The 23,370-nt window shown below is 49.5% G+C and overlaps 1 protein-coding gene across 2 annotated transcripts in view; it reads right to left on the reverse strand.

Moving 5' to 3' along the window:
- Window positions 1-23,370, reverse strand: part of DLGAP3 (DLG associated protein 3) — a 68,414-nt gene that overhangs the window by 41,683 nt on the left and 3,361 nt on the right. The window contains exons 1-4 of one of the 2 annotated variants that reach the window (XM_025399490.1): window positions 22,873-23,020; window positions 22,528-22,636; window positions 4,440-4,522; window positions 1,489-2,646 (exon numbers count right to left, since the gene is read on the reverse strand). In XM_025399490.1, the coding sequence (XP_025255275.1) occupies window positions 1,489-2,595 (1,107 nt within the window). In that variant the 5' untranslated portion in view covers window positions 2,596-2,646; window positions 4,440-4,522; window positions 22,528-22,636; window positions 22,873-23,020. Of the gene's footprint in view, window positions 1-1,488; window positions 2,647-4,439; window positions 4,523-22,527; window positions 22,637-22,872; window positions 23,021-23,370 lie in introns of those variants that run through there. The other variant, XM_025399482.1, reaches the window with a different exon arrangement.

Below are 23,370 nucleotides of genomic sequence, written 5' to 3' on the forward strand. Positions count from 1 at the left end.
GTTAAAAAGGAAGCCCCCAGGGAGGTCAGGGCAGCCCTGGAGAAGCAGCAGGGAGCAGCAAAATGGCAGTGAGTCTTCAGGGATGGCAAGGAGTCGGCTATGGGGGAGAAAGGATGGGTGTTCCCTCCCTGGACCCTTCAGTTCCCAGCTTAGAGCACCTCCCTACCCAGGGAGGGGGCAAACCAGGCCAATCCAGAAGTCCTGAATCCAGAAGTCCCTTCTTATTTGCTCTGTGGCCCTATGTGCTCCCTTGGGCCTTCATGAGTTCTCCAGGAGAGCCCTAACTTGTGCACAACTTACCTAGCAAGGCCAATGTCCCACAAAGACACACGCAGACTCTATTTTCCACACCTTTGAACATGCTGTATAGTCTCTTCCCAGAATACCTTTAGTCGGCACTCAACAACTGCAACTCCTCCACCGAGATTCAGCTCAGGGAACATTCCTCACCCAGGTTGGTGAGGTGTCTCCTCTGTGTTCCCAAGAAGCCCAGGGCTCTCTCCTATCACAGCCTCACCACGCTATATTCTATCTGCTTCCTTGTCTATTCCCACTGTACACTGTGAGCTCCTCACAAGCAGCATCTGTATCTTCATCCTTGTATCCACAGCACCCAGAAATACTCATTGAATAAATAGGTCTGTAGCAGCTATGTGGAATGCAGAAATACACTGAACCTCCAGAACTTGTATTGACTTTTTCTCCTAAAATTATGGCATGACTTAAGAAAACGATGTAGGCTGGATGAGGCTGGGGTGAAGGCTCCATAAAAAGTAGGAATCAGAGTTCCTGGCCTCACCTGCAGAGACCATAGAGATGGTAAGACAAGATGAGAACAGCATGCCAGCTATCACCTGCACCATCCACTCCCAGGAGGCCCTGCCTGAATTGTATCAGGGCTGAAATCCAGTTTGTCCCCTAACCTAGGAAAACATATGAGACACATGAAACTCCCAGGACCCCTCCACAGCTTCGGCTGTCCCACCACAGGTACCCCGGAATGACAAACTTCAGCAGAGGCACATTCTGGAAATAACGGATCTTCATATTCAAACATGTGGGCCACCCGGATTATAGCAGAAAAGAGGGCTGGAGAAGGCTTTGCTTTCCAACTGCTGACCTTCAATCTTAAGAGCAGCCACAGCTAAGGTGCACCTCAGTATCCTGTCCACTGCCTGTCCTCAACTTCATTATGCCTCCAACCTCCTAAGACAGAGATCAGCACAGCCTGTCCAAAACAGTAGGTCAAGCGGAAGTCTCCAGGGACTGACACATCATTAGAACAGAAGGGCCCTTCATGGCACAAATAGGGAAAGTGAAGCCCCACAGGAGTTCAGAGTGACCCAATGGGGCAGGGCAGAGCCTCCCGGCATCCAGGCCCTCCATCACAGGGACAGCTGGCTCTCACCCAACACTTTCCACTGCTCCCTGGTTGACAAGACTGGTGAAGGCTGAGGACCCTGTTCCCCAACCCCCAAAAAGCCTCACCTGCAGATAGTGATAAGTCCTGGCTTTGGCCTTGGTCTCCGGACCCAGGAGCCCCTTGCCTGGCCCGGCCCCCGGGTATCCATCCCGGCCCTGGCTGACCATCATGGTATGCCAGGCACTTCGCTTGACCGACTGTCCATCCAGTGACATGGACATGCCAGTGCAGGCAAGGCAGCGGCCTTCCGACCCGCCCGAGCGCCCCTTGAAGCTCAAGTCCCGGTAGGACCCATCTGGACCCTCCAGGCAGAAGGGACCACCAGGCTCCCCAGGGGGCCTGCCACCCGCCAGGAAGCCGCTATCACTGTCCAAGTTGTCATCGGAGCTCCACCAGCCTGTAGACTTGGCCTGATGCCGCCCATCCCCCTTGCGGTCCTTGCTCTTGCTCCTCTTGCCGTGCCGGGACTGGTGGTGGTGGTGATGGTGGTGGTGATGGTGGTGGTGGGAGGTGTGGGGGCCTCCGGAGCCTGGGCCAGGGTAGCTGTCTCCTCCAGAGCCACCTCTTCCCTCAGCCTTGGGCCCATTATAGTCCCGCTTCCCCGGCGCCTCCAGAGAGTGGGACTTGGCAAAGAGCTTCTGCACAGAATGAACCAGGTGCCGGATGCGGCTAGGGCTCTCGCTGCGGGGCTCTGGGGCAGTGCCAGTCCCTGGCGCTGGCCCGGGCCCTGCCCCTGCTGGCCCTCGCTGGTATGGTAGTGTGTGGAAGCCATCTTGTTGAACTGGCAACTGCTTTTCAAACTGATCCAGGAGTGTAGGAGGCAGGCGGGGGGCACCCTTGCCCTGTGGGTGGCCCACACAGTCTTCACAGGTGTCGAAGGGGCTCTGGCCAGGGTACATCCTGGGGAAGGTGCTGCTACCCCCCCCAACCCCGGCCCCCCCTGGCCCTCCCTCAGGGCCTACCGACGGCCCCTCACTCAGGCTCAGGGGCCCTTCAGGAGAAATGTGTCCCAGGCCAGCTCTCGGGGCACAGAAGCGGGGCTCAGTGGAGAAGGCCTCCCTGGAGCCCAGCAGGTATGGGGCCCTGGCAGCTGGGCCCACGTCCATATGCTGCTGGTCAGCAAAGCGGGCTGGGCGGGGATGGCTGCCTCGGTCGCCATGGTAACCCCTCATGGCCTCAGCAAAGGCTCTTCATAGTCTTGGGGGCCAGGCCCCAGGAACCTCCTGGAAAAATAGGGAGAAAAGGTATTTGAATTGAACAGCCCTCTTCATCTAAAACCATCTTTTATTAGGCATCCTTGTATCCCTTTAGGTAATACATATCAATTTATTATGATTAATTTTACTATCCTTCCACAAATGGACTAAAAACTCCTTTAAACAGTCATAATAGACAGATAGACACTCAAGGGCACAAAGTAATCCCATCATTCAACGAAAGCTGCAAATCCGATAAATACTTATTCACAGGAGGATATTCCCTCAGTCAAATGGGTTTTTAAGTGTCCTTAGAGACTGGGCACAGTGGTTCACACCTGCACTTCTAGCACTTTGGGAGTCCAAGACAGGAGGATCACTTCTTGAGCACGAGAGCTCAAAGCTGCAGTGAACTAGGATTGTATTATACCACTGCACTCCAGCCCAGGCAACAGAGCAAGACCTGGCCTCTAAATTTTTATATATATATATATGATATATATATATTTGTTTGATTTTATATTTGTAAATGTATATTAATAAATATTTATAAATGCATATATATTTATATATACATAGAAATATTTACATATATACATATATACACATTTATTTGTAAATATATAGATATACTTTGGGATGTGTGTTTGTGTGTATGTGTATATCCTTAGTTTACCAAAAACAAAAGTATACCCAGGGAGACATAAAATATTCAAAGGAACCAGTCTTTAGGTGAACTAGCTTTTAACAAGCTGGCATTAGGCAAATAGATCCACAGCCACATCTCTACCCCAACCCTGCCCTACACCCCACTGTTGCAAGAGCCAAGCCTTAGGGTCACAGCTCCCAGCTGCTGTGAACAAAGAGAACACTGGACCCAAATCTACATATCCAGCACCATCCCACAGAAAAATCCCTCCCCTTCCTTCCATGCCCTGTGCATTCCATCTGGCCGCAGGCTCATTCTCCCTCCACTGTGGACTGAAATAAGGAGAATCTGAGATGACTCTTCCTCCTTCCTCTTCTGGGTTCCAAATATTTCCCCCATGAAATTACCCCTTTTGCCTTTTACCCCCCACCCTCCACTCCTATTCCACTGGAGGGGAATCATGAAGAAAGAAAATCCATGAAGAAGAACAGCAGCTACACAAAGTAGCATCTGAATCCTAAACTGGGATTGGAACCCAGGAGTTCCTCCTCCCAGGAACAGAGGGAATGCAAGACGGGAAAGCGATGGAGGAAAAACTCAGGAACCAGTGCTCCTGGCCTCCATCCCAGGCTTGCCAAGGCTACAGGACAGAGAGGTCAGCTCTCAGCAAGAGCTGCCTCCAATCAGGACTCCAGGAGCTGCCAGGATAGGAGCTACGGCAGGAGGGAGTGACAGCAGGAGGGACAGGGACAGAGGAGCTGGCAGACGGTGCCCTCCCTCATCCTCGACCAGGCTCCTGGGCCATCTGCTGACTAGGAGGGATGACAGCCTCAAAGGCTCCAGACAGCGGCACCTCCGAGACTCATTCTCTTTCTCCCTACCACCACCTCCCCACACCCACCTTTCTTCAGATCCTGCTCATCCCTCATCTCCTACTATTTCCCAAGTACTTGCTATATACCAGGTATTGTGCATACCTGATACTCTCTAATCTTACTGAAATCTTGTAATGCAGATATTATCCACACTTACCCATGAGAAAATTGAGCTCAAAATGGTGAGGTCACACAGCCAGTAAGTGGATGAGTCACTTTGAATCAAGATTCAAACCCATTATTCTGGCATGAGAACCTGAGTCTAATCCCCGCTCCCAGACTCTTCTATCACTCACCATCCAGGGTGTCCCATCCTTGATGTCAGGATCCTCACCACCAGGCAGAATCCTAACTTCAGAAGGCTCAGGACCACTGGTTCCTGATGGAAAAGAAAAGGATGGTAAGCAAAAGGGGAGAGATGTTTTCCCACAGTCCTCAGAGGACTGGTCTCTGGCCCTGACAGTTTCCCTTCCCAACCCCCCCAAAACCAGGACTGATTGGATCCGCCATGATGCAGAGCCTTTGAACCCCCAGGGAAATGAGGTTGGCTTCATTATTCAAATACATGCAAATGAGCTTACAGGTTGGACTACCTCCAACTGCAGGTGTCTGTGGGATCTGTCCATGGTGCTGAGCCACTGCATTTTTTTTTTTTTTTCCATTGCCCTCAAATATTCCATTCCACAAACATTTGTTGAACAGCTACCATAAGCAAGAGAGTGGGAAGTGTATAGAGGTGATTTAAGAGTGGTCCCTGTCCTCGAGGGGTTTATACTCTAACAGGGGAACAACCTCTCACGTGACAGAGTTATTTCAGGCCACTTTATTTTTGCACAAACTGTACCCTCCTCCTAGAATTTCCTTTCATCCACCTCAAAGCCCTCCCCCTGGCTAACACTTACTCATATTAAGCCCCACCTTCCCTTAAAGACTTTCTGTGCTCTTATTCTAGGTTATGCTCTTTATCGGGCTTTTATAACACCCTGGGTGTCCCCATGAAAGCAGCCTTCACACTGCATTGAAAATGTCTGTTTTGGTTTCTGTCTCCCCACTTAGAATGTGGTCTTCTTCAGGATAGGAACTAAGTCCTATTCATCTCTGCATCTCCAGCACCTAATTCAGGGCTTTGCCCAGAGCCAGTCCTTAATAAACATTCACTAAGTAGACGAACAAATGACTGTGCTGTAAAGAGGTACCAAAATGTTAGGCTACGTCAGATGAGGATGGGACCAGATTCAATAGAGGGCAGTCAAGGAAGACTTCTCAGAGGAGAGGGTGTTTGTGATGGAGTACAAGATGTCTGTGTGTCCCATACACATAGGTGATGGGGAAGAGAACCTACCCAGTGGAGGAAACAACAAGCACAGGGAGAAGAGGTGTGCAAATAGGGAATTCTAAGGGGTAGGCTCAGAGGGTTCTGGCAGACAGGGAATGGCAAATAGTGGGAATAGGAGAGAGAAATTCAGAAAGTAAGACGACCCTGAAGTTTGCAGCAGCCGTGACTGGAAGACTAATGATGCCATTATTAGACACAGGGACATCAGGAAGAAGAGCTAGCTTTGCAAGCATGATTAATAGTAGTGGAAGAGGCACAGTCAGACATCAGGAAGAACTTCCTGACCCTGAAGGATATGAGACAATGAAGAAGACTGTGGTTTCCTAAGAATCTTCCATAGAGGACAGGGTGAGACATGCCCAGCCCCTGGCCCACCCTGGAGCCTGGACTGTAGAAGCTGTTGGTTACACTGCCTAAAGGGAGACTGGGGTGACCTCACGGATACCAGCTGCCTGGCTCTGGATGACAATTCTCCTCCATTGCCCTTCTTTGGGGAAACAGAGGGAATTTCAGGTCAAGATGGCCTCTCAAGTAGTTGTTGAAAAAGCACTTGGAAGCATCTCTCTGCCTTGGAAAGAAGACAGAAAGACAGCCTGGTCCTTCATCCATGTCATTCTCTTTCCTCTTCCTGCCCCAGGCAAGACCTGTATCTGAGACTCACGGCACAAAAGGCCACTTTGGCAGAAGCCCAGATTGTCCCATTTGCTCTGTGTGTGGCGACATCAAGCTAGGGCCTCATGGAACTTCCCAGGGGTGGACATTCCCAGGTGCCCCTCTGTCTCCTGCTTCACGCAGGTGCTGCTGGCAAGCTGTTCAGCTTTCATCAAGATCCTATGAAACTTCAGCCCCTCTGGCATCAATCCACATTCTCCTTGCTCTTGTCTTGGAGAAGATGAGCCCTATAATTGCTGCTCTCCAGACAGATCACCCCTCAACTCCTTTACCCAGATGCTACAGGGCAGCCCTGTATAGTGAAAAAGCACAGGTCCTGAGACCAGAACGTGTGTGACACCTGACGTACCAGAGGCGGCCCACCCTCTCTAAGCCTCAGGATACCTGCTTACCTATCTCCCAGGATTTCAATGAGTATCAAATAATAAAATCACTCTTACAAACTCTAAAAGATTAGTACAGTGTAATCCCTCATGAGAAGCCTTTCTTTGGATTTACAAAATCCCCAGTGTCCAAATAGTAAACAGTATAATCAAAATCCAAATTACTGGGAGCAGGAGATATCCAATTTATGGATTTTCTAAAGAAAATATTTAATTAACAACTGGCTTCCTCCTATATATTATGCTTTATGATCACATTCCTCCCCCCACATCACTCACCTTCACTCCATTACTAAACAAAATCAATGGGAGGGAAAAACAAGTGAGGAAGAGACTAATAATTCAGTCCATCACCATGCCCTATGGATTTTGCTTCCTAAAAAAAAAAAAAAAAAAAAAACAGATGTGCCCATTTATTCCATATTCACCATATCACTGTTGGCTGACTCGCTAAAACTCATTCCCAGCCTCCTTGTCCTTATCTCGGCCTCCTTTGTAACTAGAGGCCACATTATTCCATTTTGGTTAATGATATATACATGGAAGCATAATGAGGGTTTCTGGGAAAGACTTTGCCTTTGTGACCAAAGGGGCAGGAATTGCTAATGCCATCTTTCCTCCCCTTATTTTTAGCTTGACTACAACCATGATGGCCAGAGCTAGGGCTGCTATCTTGCCACCACAAGAGGCCTAGAGAACTGCAGAGATGTCAGTTCTGACATCATCGGGCCATGGAACCAACGTGAACAGTTGCTTTACTCCAGGTCTACATGTGATAAGGAATGCGCTCTTTATTTAAACCACTGTTGGCCAGATTTCCTGTAGTATTTGCAGCAGAAAGCACTGCTAATGAATCCAACTGTTCCTGAGAACACCATCTCCTGCCTGCATGCCTGCACGTCTTCTCCTAACTGGTCTCCCTGCTTCCGTTCTTACCCCGCTCCAATCCAAATGGTCACTTGAAAATGCAAATCTCATCATGTCACTTCTCTGCTTAAAACTCTTCATTGGTTTATTGATGTTCTCAGGATAAAATGCCTTCACTTGTCCAACAAGACCTGCAGGGTCTGGCCCTTCCTACTTTTCCAACATCCTCTCACAACATGCTCCCCTTGCTTTCTCTGCGGCAGCCAGGACAGTCTTTTGTCAGTCCCATGATCCCTCGCATCACGCGGCCTATTCCCCCTGTTGGGAAAGCTTTTCCTACCCACCTCTGCCTTGCTAACTCCTACACACCCTTCAGATCTCAGCCCAGTTGTTGCTTCCTCGGGGAAGCTTTCTCTGGCCTCCCTGACTAGGTCAGATCCCCCTGCTGTTTGCTCTCAAGGCACCATGTACCTGTCTCTTATACTGTTACCATTTAAAATATGTGTGACTCCTAGATTGTCCGTCTCTCCCACTAGAATGTAAGCTCCACATACGTGCAGGAATTGTATCCATCTTATCCACTGAATTGTCCCCAGTCCCTAGAACAATCCTTAGCATATGGCAGGCATTTGCTGAGTGCATGTGAGTCTACAAAGAACAAGATCCTTTCATTTATGATATTTTGTGTGATTCCCACAACTATTCCAAGGGATAGGTATTGTCCGCCCCCCACCACCACCTTCCAGTGTACAGAAGAAGAAACTGAGATTTGGAGAGGCTAACTTGAGCTCCCCAAGATCACACTGAGAGCTGCTGTCAAAGCCAGAAGTCAAATCCAGTGTTGGCCGATTTCAAAGCCTTAGCTTTTCTCCTATCTGTGTTGCCAGCCCAGAGAAGTCAAACTTATTCAATGCCATTCTGAAGTGAGCACAGTAATGAAAGTGAATGTTTTTTTTTAAAGTAAACAAACAAATAAAAAGACCTCATCCATACATATCTCCCAGAGCTAACCAGAGTGTGATTTAGCCTTTTCCCATGTGTGGTGAGCACTGAGTTTATACTAAGCCCAAGGTCAGATTAGTATATAATAAAAGGACACTCCCTGAAGTCCTATGACAATTCTGGGTGCTGGTGTTATTTTCTCATTTTTATTGCACCAAGTCATCCATCCACTATCCCAGGACACAGAGAGCTGCCCGAATGGTGAGAGGGCCGAGGGAAGCAGCCACTTTTGCAGTAGTCTATGGTTGGCTGGAAAGTGGTGAGTGAAGGAGTCTGGGAGGGTGCCGTGTGTGACAAATTCTTCTCTGATGCAGCTCAAATCTATCTGGGAATGGAAGAAGTGGCACAGATGCCGTCACCAAGAAATTACCCAATTTAGCACCAACTACACAATCCAGCAATTAGTTTCTTAAACCGGAACTTGCTGGGGGCTGCCAGGCTGGCGGGGTTGTTGTTACAAATCTCACTGGGAAACCAGCTGTGTAATTCGCCAGGAGATTGTCACTGCCCCAAGCAATTACCTTCCAGAAAAAGAATGGAAAATGGGAGAAGGAGTCAGAGTGTTTTCTCTCCCTCTCCCCTAGGGCCCTGCCCAGCCAAATCGGTTGGTTTTCCTTTCTTGAGAACTAGGCAACTCACAGACTCCCTTGATTAAAGCAGTTATTGGTATGGACTCTGCCATCAGACTCTGTGGGCTCAAATCCCTTTCCACTCACTTAATGGCTGTGTGTACTTAAGTAAGTGATTCATCTCTCTTAACCCGTTTCCTCATCTGTAAAATGGGGATAATATTAGAGCCATAATAAAGGTGTGAATGGTGTAAGGTTTAACAAGGTAAAGCATATAAATCCCTTAGCACTGTCGCTGGCACATGATAAATACTCACTAACGGTAGCTATCTTTATCATTGTTTCCTCCATTGGTTTACAGTGACATTGGGTAGGTCACTTAATTTCTCTGGATGACCATCTAAGACCAAAGATACTCACCTGGGGAAAAGATAAGGCATTCTTACTCTAGACTGTCCACATCTGGGTACCCAGAGATTCAGGTGTGTTTGACAAAGGCCAGTATCTCAGCGTTTGGCACAAAGTGATGCCTTGGGCCAAGATGAAGATTTCAAAAATCAAATTTTAGCCAATTCACTCCTTCCCCAGGAAGCTGTCTGGGAGAGCTACAAGCTGGACATGACGATCCAAACAGCAGCAAAAGGTTAGAGTTGTTCCCTTGTGAAGGTCAGCCCTATCCAATCCCCTCACCTGGAGCCTATAAGGTCATCTCCACACCAGTTCCAACACAGTAGAACTTCCAGCAAGGAATTCTAGTGAGGCCTAGAATTCATTTTGCTGCTGTCAGCCTGGCTCCTCCACGCCGGTGAGAAGCCATGTGTGTCCCTGGGATCCCAAAGTTTTAGGCTTTGTCTACCCACCCCCTCTCCCTGTGTTAATCAACCAGTATAGACAGGATTGTGCCTCAGTTTCTCTGTCCAGCCCTTCACACTGGGAGCCCTAACACAGAGCCTCTGACCTGCAGCTCATACCCCTGATTATTCAATTGTGCCCATGGATAGGCATCCCTCTGCCCCCTCAGCCCCTGGTCTCTTCCTGCATCCAGTTCTGCCTGAGCCCCCCGACTGATTTGACACTGGCCTTGCCCAGATGCCTGTAGCAGGATCTCTGTAGTTGGGCTGGTGTCCTAGTCCCTGGCCTCTCTCAACCCTACTACCCACCCCTGTTGCTGAAGACTTGGTATGCCTTGTATCCAACCCCACACCTTGGGACCCCAAGGGAAATCACCTCCTCTTCCCCTCACTACCCCAGAAAATGGAGAAGGAAGAAGGGGAAACAGAACGGAAGGAGGGAGGCTTGCCGTTTTATTCACTCATCTTTATTACTTTATTTAATCAAGTCTTCCTAGGGGCTTAGGGCAGAAATTTTACAGAAAATGGGTTTACAGCTCCAAAACACTCGAGCCATTTAGGCAGATACAAGTCTAAATCCATCTCCTGACCCACTGGACAGTGCTCAGCCTGTGAATAACCCACACTACCTATAATCTCTTTGAAAATCCCACCTCAGGGGGCTTTGCACTTGATGTTCTCTCTGCTGGAACACTCTGCCCCAGATATTCCCATGGCTTCCTCTGTCTCAGAAGAGACAGACAGGCCTATCTGACCACTCACTCCAACTATAGTTGAGCTGCAACCCTGGGTATGCTCTATATCACCTGCTTCATTGCCCTCAGAGCACTGATTGCCCTTTGAAATTATGTTCTTTGTCTATTGCGTGTTTATAGTATGTCTCCCCATAGTAGAACATAAGCTCCAGAAGGGCAGGGACTGTGTCTGTTTGTGTGCTGCAGCATTTTGAGTGTCTAGAACAATGCCTGCCACTAAACGGTGTTTAAAAAAATACCTATTCTGTGAATGAATGTTTTCCCTTGCTGCCCTCATCCACTCTGCTCCTACGTACAACAGCCCACAGAAAGGACCTCCACTTCTTTCTCTTCAAAGGCTTTGGAGAGTCCTGGAGAATCTGGCATTAGAAATCCAGCCTCTATACCTAGGGCCTTGTTCATGATGTTTGTCTAGCCACTCTGCTTAGCAGGTAAAGATGGTGCTTTTCCAGTTGCATCTCGGTCTCCCCCAGATATGTCCCTCTGCAGAGCTCAGGGAAGGTAGTGGAGGGAGAAGGGAGAGTAAGAAGGAAAAAGGTGGCCCTCCCCATGCTGCAGAGAGAAAGAATGAGGCACAACTTTCAGGGATGGACTGCAGGAGCAGGGTTCGGGGTCTACCACCTAGTCCCACACAGGTCTCTTCACTCAGACTTGCTAGGCCCCAGCTCCCTTCCCAGCTAGGGCCATGTACCCAACAGGCATCAGAAGCAGAGTCTGGGTTTCCTCCTCCTTCTCCAGGGCTGCCAAAGGCCCTTTGAGACACAATTCAGCCTGATCAGCCTCACTCTTTCATGCCCCCTAATTGCAGCCATGGCCATCTGCTTCCAGCCTTTTCTCAGTTATCTCTTCCTTTTCTGTCAACTGAACCAATTCTTAGGCTATGCTGCCTTATCATTTCCACTTTTCCCCTCTCCTGAAAGTCTCTAGGGGCCTTCTTTGGGGAAGACTGCACAACTGCTGAAAGGGAGGACTTCTAGGACCAGAACTTTTCTAGGACCAGAACTCTTCTAGGACCCTTGTTAGGGGCAGCTGGTGAGAAACTGTGGCTTCTGGGTCTTATGCTAAACTGTTTTGAGTTCATATCCCAGGTCCACCACTTACTAGACGTGTGGCCTCAAGGAAGCCTCTTCGCCTCTCTCAAGTTCAGTTTCCCCATTTTCAAATGGGAGCAAGAGTAACCCCTTTCTCACTGTGATGTCAACGAGGACTAAGATAATGAAGGTAAAGTATCTAGCAGGGTGCTGAGGGTTAACTATTGCTAACTAGGGAGAAACTACTTAAATGCATGAGACTTGGAGACAAGGAGAGGATCTCTAGACAGCTTTGGGCAAAGGTTGTTACTATCCATACATGACTTGGTTTGGATCAGAAATGGGTAGTCTGAAAACTCATCTGTTTCATACATGTAGGAATTTCTGTTGGCCTGGGCTCCTTTTGAAGACCTCCCACACCCTAAGCATACCAAAGACAGCAGAGCAGTCCTGGTAGCCAAAGATGGTGGCACCTGAGAGGACGAGAGGACCTTGATTTGCAGACTCCCACAAACTCCTGTAGCCAGGGTTAGTGGCCTCTCTTCCAACTCCAGGGATCTGGAAGGGAAAGCCCAGCAACCTCATAGCTGGGTATTGGAGAGCCAATTATCCACCTCCATCCATTATGTCACAACCTATCTTTATGACCATGAGCAATTTGTGTTATCTGCCTGAGTCTCAGTTTTCTCATCTGTAAAATGGGATCACAATACCTACCTCCTTAGCTTGTGGCAATGAGTAACTAAGCTGACCTATCCAACGCAACTGCACATATATCTCCCTATGTTGGCTTCTTTTGACTTTAGCACTAAAGCACCTTCTTTCATTTGCATGTGATTTGGGCTGCTGCTACCCTAGCCTCCAGGATGCTCCACACCTGAGCCTACCAGGGCCATCAAAGAATAGCAGATAGGAGTCCAAGCCCATGGCAGGGGTCCACTGGGCAGGAGTTTCTCAGCCTGGCCACACCGATGACCTTTCCTACTCTCTGGCCCAGGCATCTGGTCCCCTCTTTGTGTCCAGAGCTTGGGACTGCCTCCTGGATTAGCACATTGTCCTGTAAGCTCTCTGTGTGAGCTGGGACAGGGGCTTCTAGCAACAGGGCCTGAGCCCTCTTTCTGGGCCTTTTCCACAGAAGAGTCAACCACAGGAAGCCAACCACGAAGGCTGGCTGGGTGGCTGACTGCCAGGTTCACGTCGTGGCACCTCCCACCCCTCAGCTCTGCCTGAAACCCTGCCTGACCCTGCCCCAGCTTCAGGGATGTCTATACCTTTGCTCTCTCTGGGTTTCACAGAAGACAGCCAGGAGCTGAGAGACACAGCATGAGAGCACACAGAAAGAAAAGGCAGCACAGACTGCAAAACCCCTGTCCTCCCAACCTTAAACCCTCCGCTGCCACGCAGGTGTACTCTCTTCCAAGAGGCCTCCCCTACAAGTGCCCTCCCATCAATCCCAGGACACAATTGCCAGCTCCTCTTGGGTCTCATACCTCTATTCCTTCCCCACAGTGGGGTAAAGAGTTGTTTGTAAGCTGTGAGTTCCTTGAAGGCCAGGATTCAGGGGATCTATCGCTACATGGACAGACATGGCATACAGGAGGTGCTCAGTGAGTTCAGGGTCAGCAACTGAGCCATCAAGGAGTGCCCCACAGCTGAGGCATAGCGAAACGGGGAGAAACAGAGGGGAAAGGAAGGCAATGACTCCCTGCAGCTGGACCAGAACTTCCCAGCAGATAGAACTGCTCCAACGTGATGTGGCTTTCCTAAAGAGCTGGGAGTGTCCTGTCTGGGGAGGCATGCAAGCAGAGGACCGCTTTGCAGGATGGTACAGTGTGCATTCAAGCACTGAATACATTGAATACATTTCAGACCAGACAACCTCTGGTGCCTTTCAACTCTGAAGTCTAAGGTTAGGCTCCTGAATACCTACAATTGTCCAGACCCAGCATTAAGTGCTTTAGATGTTTTTCTTCGTATAATCCTCACAAATATCCTTTGCAGTAGACACTATCATTACTCCCATTTTATAGGTGAGGAAACTGAAGCTTATAAATGTAAAGAAAATTTCCCAAGGTCATACAGATGGTGGAAGAAGGATTTGAATCTCAGTCTGGGTCCAGGCCTGACCAAGACCCAGGCTGAACGAACACTTTCATTTAAAGTTTATCTTATTTATGTATTTATTTATTTATTTAGAGACAGAGTCTCGCTCGGTCACCAGGCTGGAGTGCACTGGCGTGATCTTGGCTCACTGCAACCTCTGCCTCCCAGGTTCAAGCGATTCCCCTGCCTCAGCTTCCCGAGTAGCTGGGACTACAGGCTGGTGCCACCAGGCCTGGCTAATTCTTTTTTGTAGTTTAGTAGAGACATGGTTTCATCATGTTGGCCAGGATGGTCTCGGTCTCCCTGACCTCGTGATCTGCCGGCCTCAGCTTCCCAAAGTGCTGGGATTATAGGCGTGAGCCACCGCGCTCAACCTCAGAGCGCCTTTAAAGTAGCATGTCTCCCTGACCAAACTAGTCTGAGGAGGCCAATAGGTGGACCCCAGTGTGCCCTTTCTCATCACTCAGCCCCGGGAAACCTTCCATCTCTGTCATTGTTTCCTCAGACACAGCTATACACGGCCCCAAGACTGCTCATTCACAAATTAACAGGTGTTCAGCCAGAGGCAAATTACACAGCCACACAGTCATCCACACACAACTTACACAGCACCTGACCTCATCTATGTAGTCACTGTCACGCACTATACACAGATCCACACAAACTTGTTCCTGAGAGGGTTCATACACCTCATGTGCATTTCCATCTGATAGATCCTTTTTCCTTTTTTTTTTTTTTCCCCAGATAGGATTTTGCTCTGTCACCCAGACTGGAGTGCAGTGGCACTATCACGGCTCACTGCAGCCTTGACCTCCCAGGCTCAAGCAATCCTCCTGCCTGGGACTCCCGAGCACCTGGGACTACAGGCATGTACCACCGTGCCTGGCTAATTTTTTATTTTTTTGTAGAGAAAATGTCACTGTGTTGCCATGGCTGGTCTTGAACTCCTGGGCTCAAGAGGTCCTCCTGCCTTGACCTCCCAAAGTGCTGGGATTATAGGCTTGAGCCACCACGCCTATCCATCTAATAGACTTTGATGCTTGTGTGCATAGAAGCTGCACAGATACAACACCTTAAATACGTGTCCACATGTTTATCCCCATATGACAGAAATACATGACCATTTCACAGCGCTTAGGCACCCATATCCGCTCAGGATCACTCACCAAATCCTCCCCAAACAAGAACTTTATCCATTGTTCCCAGATCCAGTACTACACCCAGGTGAGCCATGATGCTCCTCCTCTCTGGGGTTGACCAGGCCGTCCAGAGAGGGGAAGAAGGCTCAGCCTGCCTGTGATGGATGGAATTAATCTACTGAGCTGGAGAAACTAAATAATTAAATCCCTAATCACCCCCCAAGCCAGCCCAGGCCAATATAGCTGAGGGAGGGAGGGGGCTCGGAGGCCCAGACCAATATCCTAGAGAAAAGGAGGGGCTTGGGAAATGAGGCACAGGCAGAACCCTCTGGGGGGTCTCTCAGAGGAACTCTGCCAGCCAGGCATACAGACAGATAGACAGACAGGCAGGCATGGTTCTCCAGTGCCACAGGCTCCCTTTCCACATGGAAATGAAGCAGCTTGGGAAGACGGCCTGCCACCATCCACTGACACAGGGAGAGAGGAGGGGCAGAATCCTCCTTCCACCCTTCCGGAGCCCTTCCTGCCTCGCCTAGAGGGGTGTCCTGGGGGTCTAAGGGGATGGCAAGCAGGACCCTCAGAGTGCCCAGGGTGGAGGCAGACAAGGGGTCTGCTCAATGCAGAGCTGATGTGGTCTCAGCCAGGCCTTGGCCCACCCCTGCCCCCCTGAGAACAAACTCAGCCTGGTGCAGATGGCAGGGGAGGACCCCTTCACACAGGTTCACCTGCTGCCCTTAGGAAGTGGGTCCAGCACGTGGCTAATAGGCTGAGGATGGGGCAGAGGCCCGGGCAGGGGGGCTCAGGAAATCAGCCGGGGAACAGGCCCCAGTCCGATTGGCTGAAAAGTGGGTCATTTTCCTTTTGAAAAATAGTGAGAAAATGGAGAAGTAGGTCGGGCTCTTATCCCCTCAGCCCCAGGCACCATCCCCGACTTGTGAGGTAAGGAGAGAGGGAGACGCCTGAACATGCCAAAGCCCCATATACCCTAGGACCCTGGCCAGGACCCCACAGTGCGGGAAGCCAAGGTCATCATTACTCAGGACATCCAAGGACATGCACACTCCGAGGCCAGGGCTGGAACACCAGCCCCACCCTGCCCCAGGGATCTGGGGTGAAAGGAGCTAGGGCTGGGGCCAAGCTAGAGGGGTGGGGGCTTCCGCACGCAGGACCCTGAGGAACCCCTCCCATCCCCGTGTCTGCTGTGAAACCTCCTCTCCTCTCTTCTCCTCCCTTTCCTCATCGTCCACGTGGGCAGAGTCGTTGCCATGACACCGCGGGCAGGTGGGCGGCTCTGGCGGCTGCTTCGGCCCAACCCCCATGCTCACAGCCCAGGTGGGAGGGGAGCGGCTGCAGCACCCTGGCCCCTAGCCCAGATGAGAGAAGAGAGAGGCAAGAGGCCCCCCTACACCCCTAGAGCCTGGAAGGGGCTCTATCACTGGCCTCTCAGTCATGAAGCAACCCAGCCCCGTGCTTGCAGGTCTGGGGAAGGAAGTGCCAAAGAGGATCTTAGGCCTTGACCACTCCCCTCCACCAGAGGTCCCTGGAGTGGCATGGGGTGGGGCAGACCCCCAACTCCCACTTCCTCCTTTTCTTAGCAGCTATCCTCCCAGCTTTCCCCACATACTATGTCTTAGTCTCTTCATGCTAGCAGCTGATTGGTCCTGCCTGAGGTTTAACCTCAGTTGCTCATTTTGCCACACAAGCTCAATTCTCCATGCTCTCTTGGGAGAAAGGAAAACAACCAGGCTGGGCTCAGTGACTCACGCCTGTAATCCCAGCACTTTGGGAGGCCGAGGTGGGCGGATCACCTGAGGTCAGGAGTTTGAGACCAGCCTGGCCAACATGGTGAAACACCCATCTCTACTAAAAATACAAAAATTAGTCGGGTGTGGTGGCACATGCCTGTAATCCCAGCTACTCAGGAAGCTGAGGCAGGGGAATTGCTGGAACCCAGGCGGCAGAGGTTGCAGTGAGCTGAGATCATGCCACTGCATCCCAGCCTGGGTGACAGAGCGAGACTCCATCTGAAAAAAAAAAAAGGAAAGGAAAGGAAACAACCAAAGTTGAGACACTCAGAGAAATTCCTCCCCTACTGCCAGACCACAAAATGTCTTATAGAAATGAGGATCCCTTCCTCTAGGTCTCCCCGTATACCTGAATTCACATCACAACCCTGGGGACAAATCATTCCTAAGTCCATACTTGGCTAAGGCATCCACACCACCAGGGTAGAGGACCAAGAGTGGAGCAGGAGAAGAAGGGAAGAAGGGAAGAAGGGAAGAGGTTGAGGCCAGGCATTAGAAGCTGCCTGAGGATGCTGTCCCACCCCTACCATATCTGGCTTCAGGAAGTCTGGGCCATGCCTGAGCTTTCCATCTCTGAGCTCTCCGCAGCCATTCCCCTTCTCTCTACTCCTCTCACAGTCCACGTGCCTCTCTCCAAGTGTCTCTAAGTCTCTATCTGTGGCTCTGACCTCCTAAGACTATTCCCTTTGTTCAAGACCCAGCTCCCGACTCCTGTTCCCTACGGCAGGAACCCTGCATCACTGACAGGGTGGAACCACAGAGACCCCTGCGTGGCAGGCCTCTGCAGCCTGGCTGGCCAGAATTAACATACATGGGATATTGGTGACAAGATCCAAAGGAAGAGAGAACTGCAGTCAGCATTAGCTGGAGGGTGTCCAGCCTGTCATGAGGTGTTCATGACATACATACCACACATACACATAAAGACACTTTTACTTTCTTCCTTAGCCTTCCCCTACTAAAACAGCAGATGTGATTAAAGTACAAGCACATGCATGTATATTTGTGCACGCACGTGTTTGTAGATTGTGTCTCCTTTTCTCCACCCCCACTGCTGGTGTTCTAGGTCAGGCCACTCTCATCCTAATTGCTCACCAAAGCTATGACAACAGGTTCCTAACTGGTCTCCCGGCCTTGCGTCTTGCTCCACCTTGATCCTTTCTCCTCACTGGCTGCCAACTATGTAAAATTTCTTTATTCAACAAATATGTATCGAGTGCCTACTCCAAGCTGAATACTCTTCTGGACACTGTAGATACAGCAATGAACAAAACAGATGAAGCTCCTGTGTTCATGAAGTTTATATTCTAGTGGAAAAAGAGGGATGATAAGCAAATATATAAAATAATAGTGGTGGCAAGTACTGAGATAAATAATAATAATAATAATGGAGTAAGGAGATAGAATGACAATGGGCTATTTAAGATAGACTATTGGGGAGGTCTTTCCAAATACGTGACTTTTGAGCAAAGACTTGAATACAGTGAGGAAGTGAGTTGCCTGGATATCTGGGGGAAGAGCATTTCAGGCTGAGGGGAAAAGCAAGGGCGATTGCCTCCACATGGAACTGTGCTTTTTATGGAACAGAAAAGAAGCCCACGTAGGAGTGGCCCCTGAGATCCAGGAGGTAATAGGGGGCTTTGCACACATAGCACTCATGTTGCTCAGGATGCACTACACTTTGGATTTCACTCTGAGTGAGATGGAAAGCAACTGGAAAGGAAAGATCTCATTTTACTCTGGCTGCTTTTTGGGGAAGAGTCTTTGGAGGTGGGGCTGGCAAGGGTGGAAGTGGGAAGACCATCTGGAATATTTCCTGTCACTGAAATACCTGTTCCCACAGTTGCTCACCTGGTAAGCACCTGTTCAACGTTTAAGCCTCAACTCAAAAGCCTCCCCTTCTATGGATCCTTTACCAAACCTTTCCCTTCCCCACTCCAGAGCCAACCTACCTCTCTTTAGGTCCCCAATCCCTCCAATGAACACTTAAGTGTACCTACCCTCCTTAACACTCTCCTTATTTGGTTCCAGGTCCTTTATCCTCCCAAGATTGCAAGTTATCCGAGGTCAGGGACCATCCCTAGTGCCCAACACAGCATGTGGCACATTAGAGGCATAAAATAACCACTGGTTGAATGAATGGATGCACTGGGTGAGGCACATGTGATGGGGAAGGATATGTTTGCAAGCTATTGTTAACCTGGATGAGTGAGATGCACAAATGTATGGCCATGGGTTGTAATCAGACAAATGTTAGCATATGCCCACATATTTCTGTATATTCTGTTCACATGTATATGTGTTAGCATGTATGTGCATGCTGACAAATCCCCATGTTGGTATAGACACTCCTGTAGATTTGTTAATGGATGTACATGTTAGAAAGTGCACCTATGTTGATATACCCCTATTATGGCACAGACAAGTAATAGGCTCATGTACCTGTACACGTGTATTGCTACGTGTTGTATGTGTGAGGCTTATGCACACACTTGGGCTCCCCTCTTGCTCACTATCCCTTTCATCCACTAGGCCCAACTTGTTGGATTTTGAAACCTCTGTAGCAATGTTAATATTTAAGTTCCCATCCGCTTTCCCCACAGACAGCTCTGAGCACCACAGCATCTGAACAGCCCGAAGCCTGGATTTCTTACTCGGCTATCCCCAAGGCCTTATAGGTTTTCCCTCTGCAAACTCCTTTCATATGATGGAGAAGAGCTGGCTCCCAAGGACATGAGAATTTGAGAGACCTCAGAGAGCCTACTTTCTGGAGAAGAGCTACAAGTAGCAGGGTGATCAAGTTCAAGGTAATGGGAAGACACTTTTGGGTAGCCCAACATTCAGTCAGAATTGGTCTCTCTCTCTCTTTCTCACATTTATTCACAGGTTTGGCTCAACTTGTGTACATATATTCATATGTGGTTGATACGGTATGTATATGCATGCCCCACATACATGCTCACATGCATGCTTACACTCACACATATGCATTACTGGATAAGCACACCACACACACACACAGACACACACACTAGTTTAATTCAGTAATTTCCTTCTCATTCACATATATACATGAATGCATACATAGAGTCATACATATATATACACACATTCACACTTATACAAATAAATGTGCTTATACACATATACACAGCATACTCACACATACTTATGGACATATACACAGTCATATACCCACTCACAGGCAGAAATACACATGCATGTCCATGGAGTCCCAGATCTTGCAGAGATATCCAGCCTCTCCCCTGGCTTCTATCCTGTCCACAAAGTTCGTATTCTCTCCAAGTACATCACAAGTTTGCGTTTGCTCTCTCCTCTTGCTAGTCTCCCACTTCTCTATTTGGAAAGTCGTTCCTGTTATCAATGAGATATGCCCACTCCTGGACACATCCCATTCCCACCCACTCTCAGGGGGAAAAGAAACGTCACTTTTTTTAAAAGGGCTCTGTTATGCCCTCATCCCATGCCTAGAGAAACGAATATTTCCTCAGACAACCTTGGTAGGAGTAACAATAAAGTAGGTGTACCTCTTCAAACCCAGGAGACAATCCCCCCGTACACACAACCCCTTAACTCTAAAAAAGAAAGAATGAAAGAAAAGAAAGAGAAAATATCAAGGCCAAAGGCCTTCCTCCCAGTACCTCTGGGTAAAAGTCTAACACTCTCAAACTCCAAAACAGTTATTGGGGCAGAGGAAGAAACAGTAAGGAAATTAACTGTGGGCACTAAAACCTCCTAGGACACCCCTTTTCTTCCCTAGAGGGCAACTTCATGATGAGTGAACCCCTCCCTTCCCAGCCTGTGGGCCTTGCCAAGGGAGAGGTTAGACCAGGGGGCTTAAAAATGTAAAGGGGGTGACCTGGGCTCAAATAACAAAAGAAGCAAGTATTTTAAAAACAGAAGCTGGGAAGGGAGCAGAGAGGCAAGCTGCAGACACCTCCTGGCAGGGAAGCAGCTGCTGGAACAGTGGATCAGGAAGAGCAGGACTCTCCAAGGGGCCAGGGAAAAGGGGGTGGACATCTAGCATTTCATGTGGGGGTGGAGGGGTGACTGCTTCAGGCAGGAGCAGCAGCTCCAAAGTAAAGTCTTATCAAAGCTGTTATGTAACCAAGGGAGCTGAGTGGAGCACAAACACCTCCCCTCCCCAAACAGGCACCCACACCCACACCCACCACCTCCCAGCACCCACAGCAGAGGAAAACTCAGCTCCTCCCAAGCAGCTAGAGAAGGCAGGAATCATCTTGATGAGTTACATCAAAAACATGATGGGTGAGGGGCTCCTTATGAACTACAAGTCACATCTGGGAAAGGATCAACTGGTTTAGTTTGAGGTCCCTAGATTCCTCTCCCTTTTCTTGAACTCTCTGCCACACCCAATTTTTGCCCAGTATTATCTGGAAACTGTCTCCTTCCTCTCCTCACAGGGAGGATCCCATTTGAATATTTGATTGTACTCTTGGGGATGGGAGGTGAAGCCACCATCAACTCTTCCTGTCTGTTATTCCCCTACAGACTCATCTGCATGTCCTGACATTTGGCTCTCATCCCCCTGGGATGACAAGGGAAGGGACCTTGAGAAATAACTCCTTGCTCTATTCCCTTCACGGTTACAAAGACAGTGCATAAGATACAGATACTTGAAATGACCCTGACTCTAAGTAATAAGGAGAAAGATATCCAAGAGAACTAAAGACTGAGATCCAGACCTCATCCCTCCATTTGAATATTTTTTACTCCCCCAGATCTTCCTCTTTTCCCACTGCCCTGTCTCCAGTAGCCTCCTCCTTCTCTTCTCCATGGCACTGAACAACCCCACCCACTCCTTGAATCTTTTGCTTAAAAATCTTCCTCCCCAACAAAAAGTATCTCCCAAATGCTGCTCTGAGCTAGGTTTGGAAATGGACAGAACACAAGACAGGCTTGCAGAATATTTCAGTGTCCCCTGTCCCAAATCCCAAAGTATGGTGGGCAAGGGAATATCAAGCGGTCAATCAAGTGATCCTGAACTCCTGAGCTGTAACCACCCCACACCTAAGCAGAAAGACCCAAGTTCTCTTAATCCAGAAGCACCTTGAGCCTGAATTTCTGGGCCCCAGTAGGTGAAAGGCTGGTATCAATATCTCTGAGCTTGTTGCGCTAAAAAACGTTCCCAGGAGATGAGATCTCACAGGCACAAAATCATTCTCCAACTCTACCCCAATAATAACAGTAGGATGGTTTTGGAAGGGAGAGGAGGAACTGAAACAGCAAAAGGGGAGAGGGGCCCCTTGGCGGAAGGGTTCCTAAATACCACTAACAACTGTGAGACCTAAAACATAGGAAGAACCCCAAATACGTATTTCCTTCCAGGGACTGTGCCCTTGGAAAGTGGGTCATCTGGGAGAATTTTTCTAGTGAGCCCTTCCCACTGCCCATCGCCTTTCCACCATCGGGACCAAACGAAGCCTCATTCAGCACTCGGGACAGCTCCGAAGGAGCAAATCCCCGCCGAGTCCCATTCAGCACCCGGGACAGTTCCCAGCGACATTCCCGGCCCCGGTATTCAGAAACCCAGGCTGCCAGGAAGGAACAGGCTTACCCCACCACACACCCTCTTTAGAACAGAAGCCCCTCTCCCCTGCCCCTCCCACTGTCGCTCCCATTCACCGGGGGCACCTGACAATCCCCCCCACCTTCCCTCTATGTCCCAAGAGAGAAAAGAAACCCAGATATGGGGCTTCCCTGAGCAAGCCTTGAGAGAGGACCCCACCCACCTTCCTTCAGCCCAGAGCCTCTCAACGCCACTCACAGCTGGTTCTAAAAACCACTTTCCTTCTTAATCACCACCCCCAAAATAAAAGAAATACTCACGTGGGGACTTCCAGCCCTGCAGACAGATGTGGTGGGGGGAGGCAGAGAGAGGTAGCTCCCCAAACCCTGTTCTGAGCCCCCTTTCTGAAGGAGCCAGCTCCCATCTGGACTGGGGGGAGGAGAGACATGTGGAAGCACTGAGTGAGGGGAGGGGAGAGGGGAGAGGGGAAGAAGCAGGAGCGAGGGACTGCGGGGCGGGGGTGTCGAGATGGGGGCGAGGGAATCCTTTTTAATTGCATTCTCTCCCCATGTCTACATCAGCCCTGCAGGCTCAGCTCTTTAATATTTACACACAGGAAGAGGAGAGGATGAGAAAGAACAGAGAGTGAGGGGGGCAGAGACTACCTGAGCTCAAAGGGCATAGAAGCAGGGACCTTTGGGAGCTAGGAGCTTGGGTCCCCGACACCATCCCCAGCCCACTTCCACTCTGAGCTCTTGACTGGAAGGAAGAAGAAGGAACCCTGGGACCATTCTGTCCCTTTGTTAACAAGACACTTTGAAGCTGCATCAGAAAAAGATCAGATCCCCACCCACATACCTGGACACCCCCACAAACCCAGATTTCTTGGGTGCCTTATGTGCAGATGGTAGAGACAGTATTCAGGCACAAGCATGTTCTGAAGCTTGGAAGCATGTTTGCCTGTGGGCTGCTGTGTAAAAACACATGAACATGTCAGCTAGCATGTATAAGTTTATACAAGCATGTTCTGAGTGTTTTCACATGTTAACAGCCCACACAATCATATGCAAGCCTATGTAACCATATGTGTAAACCAGCTTCCAAGAAGCCTCCCCGCAGCTCTCCAGCTACAGTCCCAGGGACAAGGCCACCCACTTCTCCAG

This window comes from Theropithecus gelada, chromosome 1 (genome assembly GCF_003255815.1).
Source record: "Theropithecus gelada isolate Dixy chromosome 1, Tgel_1.0, whole genome shotgun sequence".
Taxonomy (NCBI): domain Eukaryota; kingdom Metazoa; phylum Chordata; class Mammalia; order Primates; family Cercopithecidae; genus Theropithecus; species Theropithecus gelada.